The sequence below is a fragment of the Dermacentor silvarum genome, chromosome 1, assembly GCF_013339745.2.
Source record: "Dermacentor silvarum isolate Dsil-2018 chromosome 1, BIME_Dsil_1.4, whole genome shotgun sequence".
NCBI classification, from domain to species: Eukaryota; Metazoa; Arthropoda; class Arachnida; order Ixodida; family Ixodidae; genus Dermacentor; species Dermacentor silvarum.
Genome location: NC_051154.1, coordinates 223,132,577 through 223,155,795, shown reverse-complemented (window position 1 = coordinate 223,155,795; position 23,219 = coordinate 223,132,577). Strand labels below are relative to the sequence as shown.

At 46.1% G+C, this 23,219-nt stretch overlaps 1 protein-coding gene across 1 annotated transcript in view; it reads left to right on the top strand.

Moving 5' to 3' along the window:
- The window catches only part of LOC125942141 (uncharacterized), a 97,673-nt gene extending 75,048 nt beyond the window's left edge, over window positions 1–22,625 (top strand). Inside the window, exons 3-5 of the mRNA XM_049660281.1 lie at window positions 5,100–5,274; window positions 8,041–8,271; window positions 22,409–22,625. Coding sequence (XP_049516238.1) covers window positions 5,100–5,274; window positions 8,041–8,271; window positions 22,409–22,625 — 623 coding nt within the window. The remainder of the gene's footprint in view (window positions 1–5,099; window positions 5,275–8,040; window positions 8,272–22,408) is intronic.
- The last annotated feature ends 594 nt before the right edge of the window (window positions 22,626–23,219 follow it).

Sequence of the window (23,219 nt, the reverse complement as noted above, 5' to 3'; positions counted from 1 at the left end):
CGACTACAGCGACGCCTGCGAGCATAAAGTTGCTTGCGTCTCGGCCTCTGTGGCTCCTCGGGTGGAAGAGGGTTTTCGGTGATACACGGGGGCGTCGGCTTCAGTGGTCCGCAGTGCAATATCCCAGGACACTTCGAAGAAGAGGGACGCCGCGCTCAGTATTTATCGTTACGACATCTCTCTGCTCATTGCGCGTGCGGCTGCGATACCACAGCGTGAAGGTTTGGTGAAGGAAGCGAGTGCGAAGAATTCCGAGACTGCCGCTATAAGTCTAACCTATAGGCTGAACGATATCCGGCTGCTATATATAGTTAATCTGAATTGCCTTGTACAATAATATAGTTGGTACTAATAGCTCAATATTGATTATATAGCTCACCTAAGAGTAGCTGCACACGTAGCAAGCAACGGACACAAGGCTTGTCAATTTCGGTCTGTGCCAGAAGTGGAATGGGGTTTGGTTTTCGAGGCAGCCACGTGAAACGGATTTGTGACGTCATTTCGGCGTGGCGTCACCCGGAGTCGGCACTAATGGTTAACGCTGCGAGAGAACTCAAAACCCGTGCGATCCCTAGAATTCGTTCTAAGGGGATATGCCTTGCAAACTCACCAGCTACAATTCGTAAATTGCAATACGTGCCGTACCGTAATTTAATCAATATATGATAATGAGTGAGTTTTTGCAGATTAATTAGTTCATTACACATCTTCAATTTTCAATTCCATTCAGTTTATTTTATTTCTTCTACACGAAAGAAAGAAGAGCCAGAGCAAAAGGCCTCTAGGCCGGACAGAGGCTCTTGCTCCTGTTGACTCTCGGCTTAGAGGTACATTTCACATTTGATACAGGTACCGAATGTGAACAACATGCATAGTAGCACATTTTGTGACCTACTTTCTTCATGCACCTTGCATGCTAAAACTCATTCACATGAATTATACATCTGGCAAATTCGAGAAACAACACAAATCGATTCATATATAAAATAACTTTTTTTCTACGAGGATTACAGCACAGAGAGCATATTTATTTGCATGAAAGTGACATGATTGAACACAAAAAGTTTTTATATAATGTTGAAATTGGGGTGCATAAAAATTAAATGCCGGCGCAAAAAAGAAAAGGCTGAGTTTTAATTCTTGTAAACCTAGTTATGACGAGTGAAAGGTCTGTTTGGCTTGATTTTGCAAAGACTATGTGCATAATGTTTTATTAATGCACGCTTCCGCGCTGGATAAGCTTCACTATAAGGTGCCAATCTGGCCTGCCTTTGCTCCGGTGTTTCAGCAGCCAACTTTGCCTTTGCTTGAGATTTCGCACCCTGCCGTCTAGCTATATCTACTGGATGACTGGATTTAGCCTGTCGCTTGTGTTGAAGCGCACTCAGAGGCAGCCTAGCCGGCGCGCCATCCATGGCGAGACTGAGCGGACTGAGCGACCAAGCGCCGGCGCAGCAGCCATTAAACCCTCACCTAGTCACGTGGTACCGCAGCGGCGAAGCTCCGAGCGAGCGCAGCTACGACGCCTCTCCGCAGCGGATCATGTGACGTGACGTCACACCTGCCACATTGTGCTCCGGCGGCTCAAGGTCATTGCGACGCGATGAATAACCTTGCGAGATATGGCGTAGTATAGCTTTCGCACTAATATTTAATAGTCAGGGTATTTGATAGTCTAGGTCTAGACGTCCATAATTTGTGCGGGTGAATGATGTTATTCTCGTTTGTTTGCGCAGTGGGTAACGTAATGTAGAAGTAGGTGTGCTAACGATGTGAAGCTTACTGGTATTTATATGTAAAAATAATGTATATTGATATATCTGGCTGGCTAGAAACAATAAGTGCTTGCCAAACAAGTTGAATGTCGGTAAATCTCGTGGCCTACCATGATAGTTTTCAAACATTCGTATTACCCTTTTCTGTAAAAGTACACAATTTTCGCAATTTTTTTGCAGTCGTTGTTCCCCGAATGAATACACAGTAAGTAAGCTTAGAGTAAAAAAAGGAGTTAGTACATTGCTTTCTTTAGCCATAATGAAACAAGAGCATTAATCATATAGATATACTATCTAATACTTTAATATGCTCATTGGTAAGCTTATTGAGATGAGTGTCCCAAGAGAGGTTCGGTTACCTTGGAACCAGACCCCCAGAAATTTTTGGTTTTTTATTTCTTCTAGGCACTTCCGTTGAAATAAACCAGTTATATTACTAAGCAACTTCTCGTTTGCTGCTTTGAATATTATATACTTCGTTTTATTAACATTTATTTGCAGCTTATTTATGTATAGCCAGTCAGTCAATAAATTTAAATACTGATCAATTTCTTTCTCGGGACATTGCAGGGAAGCATTCGCGAAAAAAATATTTGTGTGGTTGGCGTACATGATTATGTTAGGTGTGGAAGAAATGCTTGCTAGGCTGTTTATGTAGAGGTTAAATAATAAGGGACCGAGTATACAACCCTGCGGGATACCAGTCTTTACTTTGAGAAGGGACCAAGTGAAGTGATTAAATGAAACAAATTGATACCGTTCAGTCAAGTAACTTTTCATTAGCTCTAATGGCGTTCCACGTATGCCGTAGTCATCAAGTTTAGATTGGAGTATACTATGGTTCGCACTAGCTATCGAATGCTTCACGCAGGTCCAAGAATAACCCTATCGTGTATAATAGTTTCTCAATGTTTTGTAATATTTTATGTTTGACATTTAAGAGCGCATGTTCACAAGACTTTTTTTTTTGAAAACCATATTGTGCCCCTCTAATTATAGCATACTTCCTCACAAAACCTTCTAATCGTGTATTTATAACACGATCAAAAAGCTTTGAAAGTAGCAATAATATCGATATTAGTGTGAAATTGTTTACAGTGTTCAGCCCCGGCTTTGTGAACTGGGCAAACTCTGGCTATTTTAAGTTTGTTTGGGAAAATTTCTGATTCAAACATTCTATTGATAATGTGGGCTAAGCCATACGAAATTATATCAGATACGCATTTTATCGGAGATGTCATAATACTGTCGAATCCTGCAGCAGTATTGCTCCTAAAGCCAGCGATTACCTTTTCTACTTGACCAGATGTCGTTGGAAATAGTGCTAAAGAATTCGGTACAGGCTGTTTTGGTACAGTAAATGTTGTCTCATCTCGGTTTTCGATAGCGGCGTTGCTACAATATTTAACAAAGTGGGTGTTTAAGGCGGTGGCTGCTTCAACTTCAGCAAGGGTGCCATATAAAGAGCAGATATGGAGGCTTCCAGAGTTCTCTTTCTTTCCAGTTAGATTTCTAACTTCCTGCCAAATTTTCCTTGAATTGGTAAAAATACCCGAGAATATTTTTCGTAGTGTTGTTCTTCCGCTTTTTTTTTAGTTCTGAATTAAGTTGGTTACAATATTTCTTAAATTCAGCCGATTGATCTATATTTCGCGTTCTAAGAAAAGTATGGTACATTTTATTTTTATTTTGAATTTTCTTGAAAAGCGCAGCGTTTATACACACCTTTCTGATTTTCTTATACCGTTTTGTGCAATTGCGCTATAGGAATGCCTTATCGTAGCAAGCAATCAGTTTATCAAAAACGAATTGTGTGCCTTATACCCCAGTCACATGGGCACCTTTAAAATCCTTTTAACCAAAGATCCTTTACTTCAAGGGAAGACGCGTGCTGTCTCATGGGCGCATCAAAGGAGGCCTAGTTGAAGGGCTCTTTGAGTCAAGGGAGTACGCGTTTGTCCTTTGAAATCTCAAAGGAATACTCTTGAGCCTACAGGGTGTCCGATAGAAGAAAAAGAAATTGTGTATAAGTACGGATGTTCAATTTTTACCTGTTGAAAAACAAGTTTTACTGTATTATAGAAGTTTCTAAGCACTAAACACTTTCGTGACACCTGAAATCTCAAAGATGAGTGTGCCGGTACAGTAGCTCCAGCACGGCCTGTCGTCATCAGCAACATCGATGCAACATGGGTGCCATGTGCGATTTGGTTATCGGCTGCTACGCATGGAAGGGTCCTCGTGTTTTTTTTTCAGCGCATCGTTAGCTTTCTTTCTTTCCTCGTCACTTGTGAGTTAAGGATACGTTGCGGTTTCTGTTAAAAATCTTCAGCAGAGACCAGAGACCGTGTAGCACTGACATATATATGAGTCTTGAACTCGTTAACTTCAAAGGCCCTTTGGTGTGCCCGTGTGACAGGGGCATTATTTTGGTCGCTCTGGAGTTTACTTTCCTATTTCGATGCGTCGTGCGAGTAATGTTCGCCGCTTCGAGTGATCCAGCTCATGGACTACAATTTCACAATCTGCCACAGACGGTGTTTAGAAATCCTGCATGGTCAAAAGAACAAAAGAAAGCACTCCGCCTGCCGTGTAGCGCCGGCTGACCTTTTGTCCCGTGTGCTCCTGTAGTAGCGTCAGTACTTAGTGCTTTAGTGAGTCGTCATTAACCGCGATGCTCCTTGGGGTTATATATGCATTGGTGCACCCAGTTGAGCTCAATTAAAGTATGCGTCGTGATGGGTTGATAGTACACACTTGAGATATCGCGGTGAATCTTATTCTAAGGCCTGTTTTTTTTTCTCTCCTTGTGACTTGTTTTCTGACGGTACGGGCGAGATAATCTGTAGCCGTTGCATATTATCAGAAACCGCGTAGGGTACCTCAAATCGTAATCTAGACATGGGCTGCATGCATTCTCGACGTTTTGCTGCAAAGTGCGCATAGTCGATCGACACGCACCTTATGGAAAAAATTGACTTGTTCTCTTTCCAATGGTGGGATTCTTGGTTCAAACCCAGCTACAGACGCGGATTCTTTTTATTTTGCGTTGTCGAGGCGTTCAACCCTGACGTTATTCCATGTTAAGCGATAGCCTGACTCCGCGTTCATAAAAAAAAGAATAAGAAAAAAACAACAACAAATGTGACACAGGCTGGCAGCAGGGCGAGTAAAGAAGTCTCGCGGTTACACTGTGTTTGTTTGTCGCTTGTGGCACTATATAGCATCGACGCGAACCCTTTCTCAGTAGTAAACGCACATCGCAGGTTCATCACTGGATGACCGCTTTTCCGAAGTTGCATCAACACCATTTGGGACTCGAAGGTGAGGCTGCCAAGCCAACCTTGCAGCAACAAGCGAGTGAGCAAGCTCAACACGCTGTGGCACAAGGCTCTGCAGCGCTATCCGGGGACTTCGGCCCTGCCGTCGGGACTTTAGAAGCGCCGCCTTGCTCGGAGTTTAATGCGGGTTATTGCCCGTACACCGAGGACTACCCAATGTAAGTACGCTATATGTCCACGCTCGTTTAGCGCTGAGTAGTGTCATGATGAGAATGCTTATGATGTTATTTCAACGCTATAGGCTCGCGTTTAGCGCGCGAATAACACAGAAAGAACAAGCAGAGGGGACGATGCACAGCGCTATACTCGCTAGTACGCGTGACGAGGGTCTACAAAAGTTGGAAAGCAAAATGGCAGCGTCAAGTGCGCTTAAATTACTAATACTTTCACGTTCTGGTACAGCTGGAATCAGGCTCTGCAAACACAAAGCTAAAGCTTCGAGAGTATATACTGTCACCTTTTCAACAAGACAACGGAGTATACGCATCAATTTAGCCAGCGTATGGGCTTTAGCGTCACTGCGAGGCGCCATCAGCCCCGATGCACTGTGTATGGTTAACTCTGCTTTCGACACTTGGCCACGCGGATTCTCCCGTCGCGAAACAACTTTAGCGCGTCCTACGTGGTTGCGCGTCGCATTCGCGAACGCTCATTCGTTCGTCATCAGAATGTCCAACAGCGCTACTCTTGCAGATGTGATGAAACTGCAAAACAGATTCTGTACAAGTGTTCATTTTTTTTACTTTCAACAATATGCTGTTCAGATTTGAACAAGTGTTCAGATTGAGCCGCTTAGACGACAGACCGTTCTCGGAAGCAAAGATCATTTTGCCTTGGCCGAAGAACGCTATAGGGCGTTTTTTTTAGTTGCATCAAAATTAAAAAAAAAAAAGGTTGCCTCTGGTAGATAGCACAATTCTAACCCTTGAGATAAATTACTCGATGTAGCTGCCATTACTTCTACGAGAAGTCAATTGAATTATTAATATAATTGTACTTTAATGCACCTATTTCAATCTACGTATTCTAGCTAGTGAGCTTGCAAGGCATATCCACTTGGAACGAATTATGAGGATGGAACTGGTTGCGAGATGCGCGCTGTCAAAGTTGTAGTGAAAGTGCACTGTTTCTCCCCTTGAATACATCTTTAAGAACACGTTTTTTTTATGCATTGAAGCGCAAACGTAACTGGAACACCAATGCATTTCGTCGGACGCGTAAACACGAAATCAAAGCCCCTTTATTAAAGAAAGATGGTTGAATACGAAGCTTTCTCCCATGCAAACTGAATCAAAGTCATAGTCCAAAGCCAACGACCACGCAACGAACCCAAGCAATGCTGAGCGACCCGATGCGATGCATATCTGATTTGATTGCTTGTTTAGGATAGTATTTTTTGAACGCTGAAGTTGATGGAAGAACATTTCGTTAAGTTGCATAGCCTTTATTTTAGATCATGTAGCAGTTGATTACACGCACACACTCACACTTTCACGGACGTCTCTACACTTGCACAGTAGGGTCTTGTGATCGCTGTGGTAGACGGTCAGAGGCTCTGCCGTTGCCGATACACGGGATCGCCCTTACGGGCACGATCGCGCTCGCGCTTACGTTCGCGTATACGGCAGCCTCTCCTCCCGTGCGCTGCACCCGCGGCCTACCCATGGTGACGGCTGGGAATGCATTGCGTGACGCGCGTAATGCAATGCAGATATATACAGTTCGTCTGGGTAGCGTGGCGTTGCAGTTCCCATTGTTCTTATCGGTACAACTGCGAATGTAAACTGTAGTGTTCTACGATACGTATATCGTGTGCTGTTGTTCTATTGAGTGCGCAGATGCGCAGATAGTTCCATTGTGTAAGTTGGCTTTCCTGCAGTGCGTTTTCGGCGCTCACGGACGAATCAGTGAGACAGAAAGCTTCGCTTTAAAATTGTTTTTTGCCCCCTAAATACAAGCCCTAACAAAGAGTTGCCGTCACAATCTGTCTACTGTCAGCCGTATTGCCAGTTCGCGGTTCATGCTGTCTCTCTTTACATCACCTTTCCTCCTTCCCCTTGTGTAGGGTAGCAAACCGGGCATGCGTCAACCAAAGGCACGCACGGTTTCCGTCTCTCTCTACCATGTTTCTGCTTGGCTACAGTTTGAGCTCGCCCTCGGATAGAGTCGGCATTTTGTCAGAAGTGTGGGAATTTTTTGCGTCTCCTGCTAATTAATTATTCAACAATGAAAAGCCCCCATACTGGACAGAAGGAGATGACCGTTTGGCAGGCACCTGTTAGTTGACTACCGCGATACATGGGTCTGCCGCTCAGAATCTCGTGTTTCGACCAATTCTGGCCCCAAATGGCATGCCATGTTGTAGCCTTGTGAACTGGTCGGTGAGGATAATTCCTGGGATACAGGTGAAGCGTGACACAAATGCGACTGCCACAGATGTGCCCAAAGCGCGATAGGCTAGAAGAAAGAATCCGCCCGGTTATTGCTACTATGTGTTCGCGAATGACCACTCACTGTAATTGATTCGTAATACGTGCTGCTCAGAAAGACATCACCGGTGGTGCGACGTAAGCTTAGCGCAGACATCGACATAATGCTCGGCTATATATACGCAGGCCACTTAGTGGCCCATTCGACGCTTGTCCTGCATGCACGGCAGCGGTCTCCGTCAAGGCTTAGGAAGCATTTGCTCAGGGCACGCGTGTACAGAGACCGATGCACGCAAGCAGCGGCCAACAACGGCAGAAGACAACCAAATTACGCTCAATAACACAATGCATCAAGTACAAGGTCGCGAAGGTGGCGTGCTCAAGGTCTGTCGTTGCCCACTTTTATCCCGGCCTATCGTGATGACAAGGAGATGCCGTACGATCGATACTGTTTGTGTCCGGGTGAGCACCAACTGTGCGGTGCTCTCTGCCCAGTGATGTCGTCACCGAAGTGACCAGGTTCCTGCGCTGGCCCCTGGAGAAACTGTTTCGGGACCTGCGACACTCACAAAGTCCTCCGCTGGCGGATGATGGGAGTGGATCTTTGGCCTGCGACACCGTAACCAGAATCGTGCGTCCTGGCTGGGCGAAAAACACGCTCGGTCGCTGGCTCGTGGTCATTAACACACTCTACTACGAGCAGTTGGTAACGGAAATATCGTGTAGGTAAGCATGACACTTGCATGACAAAGTTCCTGTTTTTGTTTTTTGTTTTCATCTGTGAAGTTCCAAGCATAACGCTGGGAACTTCGAAAAAAAAGAAAGAAAAAAAAAAAGCTTCACTTACTTCTTATGCCCATCAAAACACAGTGTTCCAGCTACGTTGGAAGCTTCGACAGGGAACGCAATAATAAAAGGTGCCATTCAGCGCACTCGAAAGCTCTCCACTTCTGCTGCAACGTAGGTACGCATTTATTCTGGAGTGGGGCTTCTCGTTTTGCTAGACGCTGCGAAAACTGCTTGGGTAGAGTGCCCATCACAGGTACCTCTCCCCCCTTTCCTCCCATCCCCGGCCATTTGCACCCCTTGCAACGACAAGATCAATTGACCTGCTGATTGAGACGTTGGTAACCGTCCTTTGGGGTTACATTGAACTATACGAACACCATTTAGGATGCGTAAAGCAGCGCCAGTATATACGACAGTTTTTCCTCTCCAAATTTATCCACGCTTAAGCCAAGCTGTTCTTCGTGCAAACGCCCTACGACGCAGGTTTTCTGTTTCCCTCTTCGCACCGCGACCCAAGTGTCCGCACTGCAACGTCACGAAAGCTGTGCGAAAGACGCCCCCCCCCCCCCCCCCCCCCCCCGGTGCATTTACTCGCGGAGATACCCCAAGCCTGGAGAAAGAAGCTAGGTCCACATGCTACGTCTGAGCCACAGCAATGCGATAGCATTATCAGTATCCATCCACCCGCACCTTTGATGGCGCTGCATGTAAGATCGTCCCGCATTACTATTCACACAGAAAGCTCTTGCGACGACACATATTGTGCACTGTGGTCAAGATCGGTCCATCAAGTCACCACCGTTGACTACATATAATCTCCGGGGTCTGTCCAATTTTGATTACACATCTCCTGGATCGACCCAGTTTACTGTTACACTCTCTTCATTAGCGGCACAGTTAACTCGGCGAGACACTGACGCCAAACCCGGGGGAAGTACCAAAGGAAGCTTTGCTTAAGAATAAATTAAGAAAAAAAAAAAGCCAGACTCGAGTGATTCCCCCGACTCTGTACTCATTTATTACGAACAGTAACTGGCTCTCGCAGCGGACGCTGACATTTTGTCAAGAACAACCACATTCTTTGTGATGCAAACAGCGTTGTATTCGTCCGCTACGGTATATTTCCGGCTGTGACTTGAGAGATATGGGCACAGACGCCATCCTTACTCTCGGAGTCCGCGTGCTGCAGACAACCCCCATGGGGCTCTGTAACGTTACCGAGCCCCAAAGCTGCGTGGTAGAGGGCAGCCTTAGGCGCAGTATAGATACAGGCATGGTGGAACACCGCCAAACATTCGATCGTTCTTTCGGAAATTTGCTACTTACGATCGAAGTGTATGCAGCTCAAGAATCGCCGCCCGACTGCATTGATATTCTTATAGGACGCTTGCATTGGATTGCCACATTTGTTGAGTGTATGTGTTTGCGGATAGCTTCAATTTTTATAGTTTTCTTTTTGTAGAATGTTTTACTCCTATGAAACACTTATAATTTTTAAAAAAGCTGTGCGGCAGCGCATCGGTTAGCGCGCCTGACTTTCAACTGCGCGTTGCCGTAGGGACAGGCGTTCTATCCTCCGTGGTGGGAGTGGTTGTGCTTTTCTTCGGAACATGCGAGGATGAAGCTGAGGATGTAGAACGACAGCTACACGGAGAGTACGTCCGGATGCAGCAAACCCATTTTCGAGCAGTCGCAGTAACGAAAAACACAAACACAGCAGACTTGTGCGACCTTGCAGAATCACAGCCAGATTTCGAGTGAAGCCATTTCTTTCGGGCAGCCGCTTGAAGAATTTCGATTATCAGATATTAAACCACACATTTTAATACATACTCTGCACATGACTCATGACATTGACTTCATTTCATGCCCACCCGCCGGGGTGGCTCAGTCAGCTAAGGCGTTGCGCTGCTGAGCACGAGGTAGCGGGATCGAATACCCGCCGTGGCGGCCGCATTTCGATGGAGGCGAAATGCAAAAACGCCCGTGTGCTTGCGTTGTAGTGCCCGTTAAAGAACCCCCAGGTGGTCAAAATTAATCCGGAGCCCTCCACTACGGCGTGACTCATAATCATAACTGGTTTTGGCACGTAAAACCCCAGAAAGAAGACTTCATTTCGTGCCAACCTAAACTCAGTATCACCTTTCGTTCTTTCATATAAAACATATGCGCTACGTGTGTCTTGTAGTTCCTTTCATCCTTGTCTCTTATGCGCATTTACAAGCTTGCATATGTGTAACGTTCGTATAACGTCGTAATTAACAGATGTGTACACATTAAATTATTGTACTGTGATCTCTGCTCATTGCACCAGCCTGCCATCAGGCTTCAGTCCCGCAACTAAACCATCTCTTTCTCTTTGATGTCCGGTTCGACACGAACAGCGCCTCATCATACAAGGAAGCCGAAAAATGAGATCTGAAAAGTCATCTTACGTTCTTAAGCTGCTATGTATTCTCATTTTGTACGATAGAGATACGCCGATCATGTTCATATGTATACTTTCGCGTGCAAAAAATTTAATTCTGGGGTATTACGTGCGAAAACCACGTTATGATTATAAGGCTGCCGTAATGGGGGACTACGGGTTAATTTTGACCACATAGGGATCTTTAACCTGCATCCAATGCACGGGACATGGGCGTTTTTGAATTCCGCCCCCATCGTAATGCGGCCGCCGCGACCGGGATTTGACCCCACGACTTCGTGCTTAGCAGCGCAACACCATAGCCGCTAAGCCACCACGGCGGGTATACTTTTGTCTCAACCACCCTCAAAGAATAGGTCGGAGCCATCGTCTTCCCAACAGGAGCCGCGACCGTTAGTTTCAAGACATTTCACTCGAAGACATCAATGGATGCGGAACTTGCAGCTCCTTCGCGCTGCGCTCCATCCCGTCAGGCAAGAACAACCCCGAAAGTGGCCCTTATTCTGCGACTTAAAAGTAGTGCTGCAGTCTTTATACTATCAGCCCTGCGACGCGGACCACACAGCCAACTGGCGTTCAAGATTAGAGAATACCTTGGCAGAGATTAAAAAAACAACATCATGTCACTTTTCAGTGGCTTCCAGGCCACTGCGGCGTCATAGGCAACGAGCACGCCGGCAAAGCTGCTCGGTCAGCTCGTGTATACAGTACGCAGGAAACGATCCTCAGTACATCCAGCGAGTATCAGAGACAACCATCGTGAACAACTTTCCCTCATTGGGGCTCCCCACCATGTCAGTCCCGCGTGACCAAGGGACTTAGCCAAGCCTGCACCGTGTTCGCACACGGTAATTGAGTACACCGCGGTGGGGCGACACAATGATAAGACTGTGGGCCTCACCAACATGTTCGTTCTGCCACACGCATGGTGATATAAAACATTACTCGTTGGAATGCCAAGACTTTGTCGAACGGCGCAAGACCCTCCTTGACGGAATGAAACGTAAGGTGCCTCCGTGCGCTGCCGTGGAGGAACTAATCTTCCAGGAAGGACACAGTGGATTTTCAGGACAGAGGCGTTTTGCCTCCTGCTGAGAGAAATATAGAGAGAGAAATAGAAGAGGTTAAAGGCAGGGAGGTTAACCAGAAGCACGGCCGGTTTGCTACCCTGCGCTGGGGAAAGGGGGTATAGGGACGAAAAGAGAGAGAAGGGAGAGCGCACAGTTTCGCGCCCATTTCGAGGTTCGCACCGAGTCTGCATACGGTCGCCAGGACCTGTCGACTTGAGATACTCCTAAAGTTTTTTTTTAAAGATACCGACATATTCAATGATCGGTTAATGCAGCTGACAGCCGCATTGGATACGGAGTGAACTTAGTGGAGTGCTAGCAATCTACTCATGTATGCATGCATGTATATGCTACGATGAACTCAGTTTATCTCCATGTATGTTTATCCCCACACGTTAAGAGGAGACGCTAAGGTGGAGAAAATGCTGGCTTGATTCTGCAAGGCCAGATCCACCCGTATAGCTACCCCCATCATCCACCTTCTGGTCATTATAGTATCAGATAGTAATGTCCAGGATGTAACACTTTGCGCACAAAACACTTCTACAATTATTAAGAGCAACGGACTTGTACAAACAGCTCTAGCGCCGACTGTTGCTAACTGTGAGTCTGTGCTGCGATCGGGTGCCTGCGCTCGGTGCCAATCTATATTCCTCTTTAAATTTTTACCTCCCCATTCCCTAGCGTACTGTATCAAACCGGATTTCCTGCCTTTCCAATGTCTTTCTTCGCTGTCCCTGTTCTAAAATAAACGGACAAAAAAAAAAGAATAGTCTAAATTATTCTCGTGAAACATCATGCCGACCCACCTTTACGTCCTTTAACCTCCAGTTCCATTTTTCCCATTAATGTTTTTTTTTGCTAAATATGTCCATGAACTAAAGTGCGCCTGTAACTTTACTCACTTTCTGCGCGATGTTATAGCGCTGAGCCAAATAATTTTGTTTTCTTGTACCTAGATGCGTAACCCAAATACGTCGTTCTAAGCAAAGAATATATACGCAAGCTACTCTTTTAAATCTTCGAAACTGGTCGGATAAAATTAAAAAGAACGCCACCTGCAGACAGATGCTGCCTAAGTGCATTTTGAAGAAAGGAAGCCCCCCATGGAAAGCACTATCCACCCGTGGTGAAGAAATACAAGGAGAACTTGGCAGTGCACTCACGTGACACGGCGAAAGAAGACCGTTTCTCCCCTTCGCGAAGTTCACGAAGTTGGGAGAAGCGGCTCTCCCTTCGCACCTAACTCCTACTGACTTTCAAGGCGCTATATTAAATCTCCCCTCGAAGCAGGCTCAGCTGCGGAGGCATCACTGAAGGCAGTCTGCAGCGGACAGCTGCGTTATAGCGTTCGTTCTTCGCTGTCGTCGAAGAGAGTAGCAGTTTTGAAAGGCTCATTTCGGGCTCTCGATACGCACCGGGGTATAGTGCTGTATTTTCTCTTTATACCCGCACGTGGAAGAGATTCGCACGCTCAAAAAGGCCTTGCAGGGGCACCGACGATGGCGCGGCAACTTACGTTGGCATTGCTTTCGTTACTTCGACGAAATGATAGCGTCATTCAGATTTTTTTTTACATTTGATGACCAGAGTTGTGTTTTACGAATTTCGCCTGAAATGGCTACACTATGTGGAGTAGCCATATGTCTCCTTCTTTGCGGCCACTTAAATTTTGGACGAGAAAGCAAAATAATAACAAAAAAAAAGAGCCACGCTCTGGAATGTTTCTTGTGGCTTGTTCTCAAGTGTTGTTGGTCGACCATATGCTATATTTTTTGGGCTGATCGAGGACATTACAGACGCCGCTGTGCTCAATCGTGGTCACGAGAGGACCACCTAAAATTAGGAGAACTGTCACATCGCCTTCTACGAGTACGTAGAACTTTTCTTTTTTTTTTTTTTTTTTAGTAATATGAGTAATATGCAGAGGGCAAAACATCCTTGCAGTATTGTTCGTGGGCCAATGGCGCAGCTGAGATTTCGTTGTGTTTCTATGCAACTATAATAAAAAATAATCAACTACCTTTATGAATTTCTATATTTTTGGCAAAGTTCTTGCGATAAAGTTAGATGTGGTCATTGAAAGCGTGGAATTGAGTTCCTTAAAGCGCACTCACTTGCGCGTAGTTTTCACGGTACGGACAAGGATACAAAACGGAAAAGTTATCGGCCGGAGCTGCGACGGCAGTGCTCTGAAATGCACTGGAAACGAACGTACTGCTTTGCCAGGCGGTCTCATTCAAGTGCGCCGCCACATGCGGCACCCGCGGATGACAACAAATGCTGCGGGCCTCCAGCGTAATGAATGGCAACGACCACCCGTTCGGACGCTTAGTCCGTGACAGAAGAGGCACGATGTTTTTTCAGTTGCGGCGCGTGTGCGCGAGAAATCGATGGTGGAGCATGACCTGATGACCTGCACAAAACTTTCGCTTTTGCGCGCGCTTTCTAATAAAAGCAAAAAAAAAAAAAGAAATAAAAACAAAAGAAACATGACCTGACCACTTCGCAAAAGTTTCGGTTTCGCGCGCGCTTTCTAACCAAAGCAAAAAAAAAAAAAAAAGAAATAAAAACAAAAGAAAGACTTCAAAAGGTGACAATTTATTTACAATACCTTATAGGGCCCAGAGGGCATTCAGTAATGGGGTTGAACAAGGATATTATAAGAAAATGCAAAGTACACAAAATTATAATTGAAGAAGTATATAAGTGCAGCACAAATGTCAGAAAAAAATTGCTAAAAAGCACGCTATTATATACAAGACAAGGCTTAACGTCACGATGTGACTTGGAAAGTATTCGCGCAGCTGATCATGGAATTATTGATGGTATTTAACAAATTATAGGTAATCATTATTGCTTAGACACCTAATTAAACGACATGCAAGAACACAGGGAGCGCTGCAAGTTGACTGCTGAAGTACCTGCGATGGTTTTGGCTCCCTACATAGCATCACTTTTCTTATGTTTTTCAAGCGAAGCTTGTTATAACTCGCAGATTTCGGTGACTTCCATGTACGCACAAAATTATCATCGTCAGCATTCGCTCGAGCGTCGTCGTCTTCTTCCGCAGCTGGCTCGTTGGCGCCCCTCGGGTTGCGCTCGTGCTCTGCCCGCGCTCGTGCCACTGCTCCCGCGTTCATCGTCGTCGTCTTCTTCCACAGCTGGCTGCGTTGCCGCTCATCATTCCAGCCTAGAATTCCACTTCTCTTCTGCCGTCGTAATGGGGAGGCCGCGTTCACGGTGGTATGAGTCATTCAATGTCTTACGTAACGGACAGATTTAATTTTGAAGCAATTTCATGGAAACCCATCCAGAATTCACGTGCTCGGGACAGGGCTCGTCGTCGACGATTCTAGCATGAGGGATTCCGCGAAGCCCAGGCGAAACGTCAGCGAAGAGCCGCGGACCCCGAGTTGCGGGAGCACGATGTTGAGGCCAAACGTCAGCGTCGTCTTGCCCTCGAGGAACCAGACAACGGTGGTGCACGCCTCGGCAACGCTAGCGTCAACTTCCCCGGTGCGACGGCCAGGTTTCAACGCGATTTTCTCAACCGGAACTTCGGAGCCAACTGCTATGCGTGTGACCGGTTGTGCTTCGAGCACAACGTGGTACTCGTCAGTGCAATTCGTTCGGAGGAACACCGAAGAAACACACGACAAGCTTCGCTTCTCACCATTTCCTCGACAGGGGAGGGGCTACTGATTTTTTCTTTTCTTTAAGGTTTACCCCCTGCTGCTATGCGGTGCTCCGTGTTTATTAAACAAAAAGGCACCTGTGCCCTTGTACGCATGCTAATGCAACCGATAGACCTGACAACGTAGATAATGCAAAAAAAAGTTAGAAAGAAAGGAACGAAAGAGAAAAGGAAAAAGAGGGGTGGGGGGGATGAAGAACGGTATGTCGCCATTATACGTCTGTTTCAATCACTCCGTCGATAGACATAACGCGACTAAATGTACTTTAAAAAGAAGAATGAATGAATGAATAAAGCCTTTATTTTATGGAAGGGGACGGCTCTAGGCCACTGTTGGGTATTAGGTGGGAAAGGAATGTGGGTTTCCGGATTGTTGGCTAAGGCACATCTTCATCTCAGTCTTTGATCTTACGCTTGATGCACACTCAGGTGCCTGTTCAGTTCCGTCGCTCTCGCATGGGCTGGTCGACCCCTTCTACACTACTCGAAACAAGCCTCTTTGTCTGCCATATGTCGCAATGGCTTTTTGTGTTTCAGTGTTAGTTTGTATCCCAATTCCTAGGGTTCTAATGTCTCCGTGCAGTAAATGTTGAATGTTGGATCTCCCTTGTAAAAAGGCTGCACAGCTCCAAATGAGGTGCTGCAAGTCTGTTCTGCATGACTCCTGACAATATGTGCATCGGGTATAAGTGTTCGCAGTCGTAGCTTGTCTGGTTTGGTGCCATTTGTCAAGTATGTGTGGTGTGTATGCAGCGTTGGCCATAACCTTGTTCAAAAAAACCTCTTCCATGCGTGTAAGCCCGCCCTTGTCGTCAAACACATGTACTGGTGTAGCTGCTAATAGTCTCCGTTTACTGTCGGCTTTTATTTTAGTGTGAATGTAATGCATCTGTGCTCTGCTAGGAGAGCCTTCGGCCAATATCTTTAGGTATGGATTTTGGTCCGCGGTGTTTGGCGAGGAAATGGAGCGTGCACGCAGTTGCCGCGCAAGCGGGTGGGCTTGATTACACGCACAAAAAGAAAAATAAAGCCATCGCAGCAGTGCAAGGACAGCGAGGACCGCTAAAATTGACCTCAATGCTTTATACTTAAGCCCATTAAACACAACTGAGCCGACGTCTTCTATACAACTTCGCAACAAAAATGCTGCACAACTGCAAGAGAATGCCACACTCTGTATCAACTTGCATCCATGCAGCTTCAAAACTGCAACGAACTTCAAAATAAAGGAACCTTGCTTCTCTCTTAATTGCTTAAATGGTCCAACGTAAATTATTTAGATATAAACGTAAACAAAACTACACGCACAGTATACGGACAAAAAATTAAACAAGTACATGACGTTCTTAACCTCTTATATGGAGAGGCAGCAATATAGTTGGCGAGTGATGCTAAAACTTTCGCGGTAACTTTTTCGTAAAATATGACTTGGAATGACAATCATCGATAATGTTTTCGAAAAGTTGGCCCAAGTCGTCGGCATGACACGTCGGTGTAATCCATGACTCACATTTTGAGTACGAACAATGCCTCCTTCACTAGATGCCTGCCGCGTGGTCCGATAAACCCGGTTCCGTGCCCTCTCCCTTTTCTCGTCTCCGCCAAAAAGCAACGAGCGCCACTTGTGGAGCCTGTCTGCAACCTAGATGACGTGCTGCGGTCTCTGAGATTACCGTGGCATCTGTTACCGTCTCGGAGGCGGAAGGCGCTATCGACGCGCCTGCCGTTGAAATAAAGTCCCTATATAAGAAAAGTACCGCCATCTACTCTTTCCTCCGCCGCCTCCTCTCCTAAAGCGCTTGATTTTTTCTTTACTTTTTGCTTGCGAAAGCCAAGTCGACGGTGGCGCACCTAGAAAGTGCGCCACCGTCGCAGAGGACTTTCAACATGGCTCTGAGGCGGAAAAAAAGAAAATATAAAGAAGTGAAAAGCGCGCGCTATCATCGTCCAATCGGAGATAAGGGAGAGAGCGAAGCGGCGTTTATCAAAGGATGGCGGTACTTTTCTTATATAGGGAGTTTACGTTGAAAAGGCAACGAGCGCCGCCTCACGGAATTTATGCAGAACTAAGGGAACCGTCGCCCCAATGGGAAAGCGAGCGATGCGGCGGGCATCTAGTGGAGGAGGCATTGGTACGAACTCTTATTTATAATTGTCTCTTGTACTCGTACCTTTATTACTGCCTCTCAATGTGACGTACCATGACATTCACCAAACATCCAAAACATATTTACTCTTGGAAAAAAATTTATAAGAGCACTGTTTAATGTTTCAATCGACTATCATACATCTGACCTATTCCCACAGGCAGATGTACTATACCTATATTTTGTTTATACCAGTACAGTCTAAATATAGCCTTCAAAAGAGAATTAAGAGGAAATCGCAGATTCTTGAGCGCCCTTCCGGGCTTCAACACGATGTGACGTCGTGCGCCGCCCGACATAAAGAAATATGGAAGGCGGTCACTGCGAAAGCGAATCACTCAAAATAAAAATTGTCAAATACACTGCCTACACTTTCGAATCATCACAATAAAACCGGAATTGATGTTTGAACACCTACGCGACGAAAACTTAAAACTTCTTTGTTCTCGATGCGAATAAATAATTTACATTTGTGTCGTAACGAATTGCCACGTTGCTTCTTTCAATGCAGCTGTGCTTTTGTGTCGATCTACGCATTTTGTTAAGTTCTTTCTCTCTCACTTTTTTTTTACCTAGCTGATATGTGTGTTGGCATTTAGTATATAGTGTCTCGCGCATGCTGCTATCGCCTTTTGCATTGCACTGATGGGGCTGTGGGCTCTGTCAAGCTGCTTTTAGGGGCAACTTTTGCCCCCAGCCTCAGTCAACTTTTTGGTGGAAATAAACTTTATTGTATTGTAATGATCGACGTACGCTTTGGTGAAACTCAAAAGGGCAAGCTCAGTTGGAAGCCCTACTTATTGTGGCGAATCCTCTCTCAAAACTGCAGTTAGGTTATGGTTGCCCATGAGCCAACGTATAGCGATTGCACTAGTCGAGAAGCTTTCGAATCCGGTGATGTTCTTAAACGCAGGGAAATCCTCCTCTTCTCAGAACGGATGCATCATCTTAGTATAAAGTGATGACGTAGGCAACGGCATCGCTCCTTCTATGGGGCATCAAGTAGTTTCAACTGCTGTCTTCTCACACACTTCTCACGTCCTCGTATTTATTATTAGCGGCTAATTATCCATTTGCAGGGCCGCTTTCACGCGAAGCTAACAGAGAGAAAGAAGAAAAAGCAAAACTAATTGCGCTTAACAAAGATCTTCACGCAAGTGCCAGTTATTTACTATAAAAATATTCGAACAATATTTGAGCTAAATAGGCTCTTAAACACGTACGGAAGTCTTGCGACGCACGTCCGAGATAGTAAAAAAATGTTGGCAGCCTATTGCCAGAAACACGACAAGAAATGTTCACTTCATATAGTTGTCAGCCGAGATATTTGCGTTTCAATACAGGCAGCAAATGTATATCAGATGTCAGGACGGTTTCTAAAAGAAGACCCAGATTTTTATCGCTTAAAAGCATGACAGATAGAAAAGCAAGATGGAATTCCACAGATGTAGACGCAACTCACTGATTTCGAAGCAGAAAATAATCGGTTAATGGCCTTCGGCGGTGGCAAGGCCGAAAATGAACATCCATGCTATCATATCACACTGGTCGATTCAAGCATCGGATCGACAATACACGGTGCATTACGGGAGAAAAAAAAAGAGTTGTGTGCTTCAAGCAGAGAAGCAGATGAGCGCGCAATGCTGTTGGTAAGAAATAAAATGACGAGAGCCGCATAGCACTAACAGCGGCCGTTAGAAGCTTTGAAAGAAAAAAAAAAAAAAAAGGGGGGGGGGGGCGTTTCAGTGGGAGAAGGAGCGAATGAGCAGACTTCGCTGCCAAATCTGCGTCAATGGTGCAACAATAAATGTGGCGACTTACGTTGTTCTTTCCTTCTTTGTTTCTCATTATTGTTTTTTGCAGCAATTTATGTTAGAGGCTATTGCCCACCTCAAAATGATGGCTTACGTGTATGTCACCATTGGCCATAACCACAATAAGCAGCAGTCTGGAAAAAAAAAAAACCTGTAGGTTGAAAATAAAAGTCATTGCGTGCAATCTTCACTGAAGAAGTTACCCAACATGTGAGTCTAGTGCTTAAACGCGTCGCCACGACAGCTCTTCCTAGGTGCTTGGATGCGACTCGATGCGGAGATCCCCTACGCGTCTTGCACAGTGTTGCAATGTTTACTCGCTCGAACTCTAGCGCACTCATTCAGTGCCCGTTGGATCACCTCCACAGGCGCACCTATGCTTTATGGCACGTGTTTCGCGCAGGATTTCTGCAGCTATGGTTATTATCATTGGAATGTGCTGAACTGCTGAGTTTTAAATGAGAATAGCGTTTTCTTTTTTCAGGCGAAGCTTGTATACGCTAGCCTGCGCCGGTGATGTAACGCTAAAAAAATCAGCTGCTCTCAGAGCTGCACAGGTGGTCGGCACGCGCTCGTGCCACTGCTCCCGCGTTTGTCGTCATCGTCTGCTTGCACAGCTCGCTGCGTTGCCGCTAATCACTCCAGCGTAGAATTTCACTTCTCTTTTGTCGTCGTAATGGGGAGGCCACGTTTACGGGGTTATGAGCCATTGCTTAAAGGGGTCCATTCATTGTCTTACGTAACGAACATATTTGATTTTGAAGCAATTTTATGGAAATCCATCCAAAATGAACACCTCGTAGTCGATCGACATGCCGATTCTAGCGTGAGGGCTTCCGAAGCCCAGGCGAAACGTCAGCGAAGAGCCGCGGACCCTGAGTTGCTGGAGCGCGATGTTCAGGCCAAACGTCCGCGTCGTCTAGACCTCCAGGAAACCGACAACGGTGGTGCACGCCTCGGCAACGCTAGCGCCAACTTCCCCAGTGCGAAGGACAGGTTTCAACTCGACTTTCTCAACCGGAACGTTCGTGATAGACATGTTCGGTTAGGTGATCCCCAACGACAATGCGCCCATTCTCATCGTGGGGGCACTATTCAGTATACAGCAGACCCACCATAGTCGCAGCTTCGCTGGCTTTCATCTTCACAGTAGGGGAAGGGCTCTGAATTTTCTTTCTCTCTTTCTTTATTTCCTTCCTTCCTTCCTTGCCCCTGGCTCATACCTGTATATCCAATGCGGGTATGCGCCACACGTGATTTTATTATCGTTAATTATAACGTAACTGACGAGCATGTGATGTTATTGATGTCATGACCTATCAGTCATACATTCGCACCCTTCTATGCCAATTTTGGTATATACCAAGTGAACAAAACGCCAGAAAACAAGACACCACAAAATTGTTTCCTGCTTCCGGTATACACGGACGCGATCTCCTGAAACCTATAGCCTATAACAGCTTCGCTGTAAAAACTGTTAGTATGCGTAGAATCTCTGCACGTGAGTACGCAAAATAGAAAACAACACGACGGACGGAGGGAAAATTGGGAAGCTTAAACGAGGCTGGCAACCTTGTGCATGTAGTCAGAGCTCCATCACTCTTAGATAAATGAAATTTCGTTGTGTGGTCGCTATTATTTCCCAGGCATCTCGCTCGCACGGTGGTTCTAGATTTCTACCCACAGCCATTCGTCTAAATTATACATATGTACTAGCTACGCCGTGCCTTACCGGCTCGATAGTAAACAGCCAGACATGTGCGTGTGGCACTCTTGACCTCAGCGGCTTAAGAGGCATGACAATGCGAATTCTCAAAACAATATCCGGTATGACCGGTTAGGGCTCTGAGCACGTGAACATTGGCCTCGTACAGGAGCCCCAGTCAGGTCGGCAGCCGCCGAGCGGCTTGCGTATTTTTCTCAAGGAGAAAATGACTCGATCATTAAAAAAAAAAAAACACCGCCCGAGCACTTAGTACAGATGGTAACCCACGAAGCTGAAATGTGCGGCCCCGGTGTTTAGCAGTGGGTTAATGCGGACGCTGTATTGAAGCGTTTCTCAATTATTGGTTACATGTTTGTGTTTCTAGTGGAACGCAAGCGCCAATGGCAGGCGTATGCTGGTAACCACGACGCCGAGCTAACTCGAGATATCGAACGCATGCGACAACAGCGAGCCGAGGAGGAGGCGTTGCGGGCAGAGCAGGTACGACGTAGAGAACGACGTAACTGACGGCGCAGCCAATGGAGACATGGGACGAAACATGGGAACATGGGAAACATGGGACGAACGGTTTTTCATTTCGCCTAGCCATATACAGCTTTCGCTGTAAAAGCTTTACCTTGGGACCATCGCCGATTTCCCTGTTCAAACACACGTAAAACGCAGAAATGCTCTCGCAAGACAACGGCTTGACCGATTTGAATGAAATGTGTTGCTTTTGAGAGAAAAGGGCATATTCAAGCAACTATAAGGTGCAGCATTTTGATTTAGGACTTGAAACATTTTTGTACAGAAATTAGCGATATATGTCAGAGCGCATCATTATTGCAGTTTTATGTGCAGTTTATTGCTGAGTTAGAGTTGAAAACTAAGTGCCTAGGATTTTTTTTGCCGCTATTGCAGTTTTAAAAATCTTGTAAACAATTGATGGTGTGAAAAAAAAAGATCAAAAAACAAGTTTTTTGTTTTAAATGCATCCAAGCTAAACAAATGCGGCGCAATGGATGTCAAGCAAAAGGACTTCTCCGTTCCCGTGTATTTGGATAGGAGCTCCCGAGCTGCTTCCTCTCAAATCCTTCAATGTCAACACTTGTCTGTAGTACACATGTCCACTCGACTTCAGTTCCCGACCCCGCTTCCAGGCTTGCGGGCTCGCCTTCGCCCGCATTACTACAGCGTCGTCTCTTGTGCGCAGATACGAGAACTCGGCCTGCAACCTGGTGGCGCCTTGCTTCTACGCCAGCTGCCAGCAGCGCTACAACCTGCAGACGCTGCTGGTGATCGACCCGACGGATCCGTACAAAGGACCTTTGCTGTCGCGCTTCCTCTTCCCTTCCTGCTGCGTTTGCTCGGCGCCCGGCGGCGACAGTCAGCGCGCCGCTGCCAACCACAAGTATAGCGCCGAGCCCTGAGCAACGCGCGAACGCCCCCCTTTTCGTCGCAGCCACTCGGGCCTGCAGTGCGCCATATTTTGTAACGATGCTTTTCATCTTCCATATGCATCTATGCAGGCTTGTATGTCGCCGTTATCGCCGGGAACCGCCACTCCGTACGACGGATGATAAATGAAGAATGGCAAAATGAAATAGATCGTTACAAAATAATGTCTCCCAAGTCGCCTGGACGCATCGGACTAAACTGCGACACCGAAGAGTGAGAGGCATCACTATAGCGCTTCTTTCGTCCCGGTTAATTCCACCTTCGCGTTCGGTTTACGGTTTACGAGAATATTGCGGCATTAAAGAAAATAAATCCAGCTAATATTCTTTCGTTGTGGAATCACCTTTGCTTAGACGTCAGTTGTTTCTTCACAGTGGTACTTGGATTGTGGCACCTAGATGTGTATCTAGACAGTGTACAGTGCTCAAGCTTAGGCTCGTTGATGAGAAATCATATCGTAACCAAGATGCGCTATACGACGGGGACGAAACACACCGTGTCCTCTTTGGTGCTTGTTCTTCTTCTGTGGCCGTCATGTCGAGCTACTTAGCTCCTATATCCCAGCG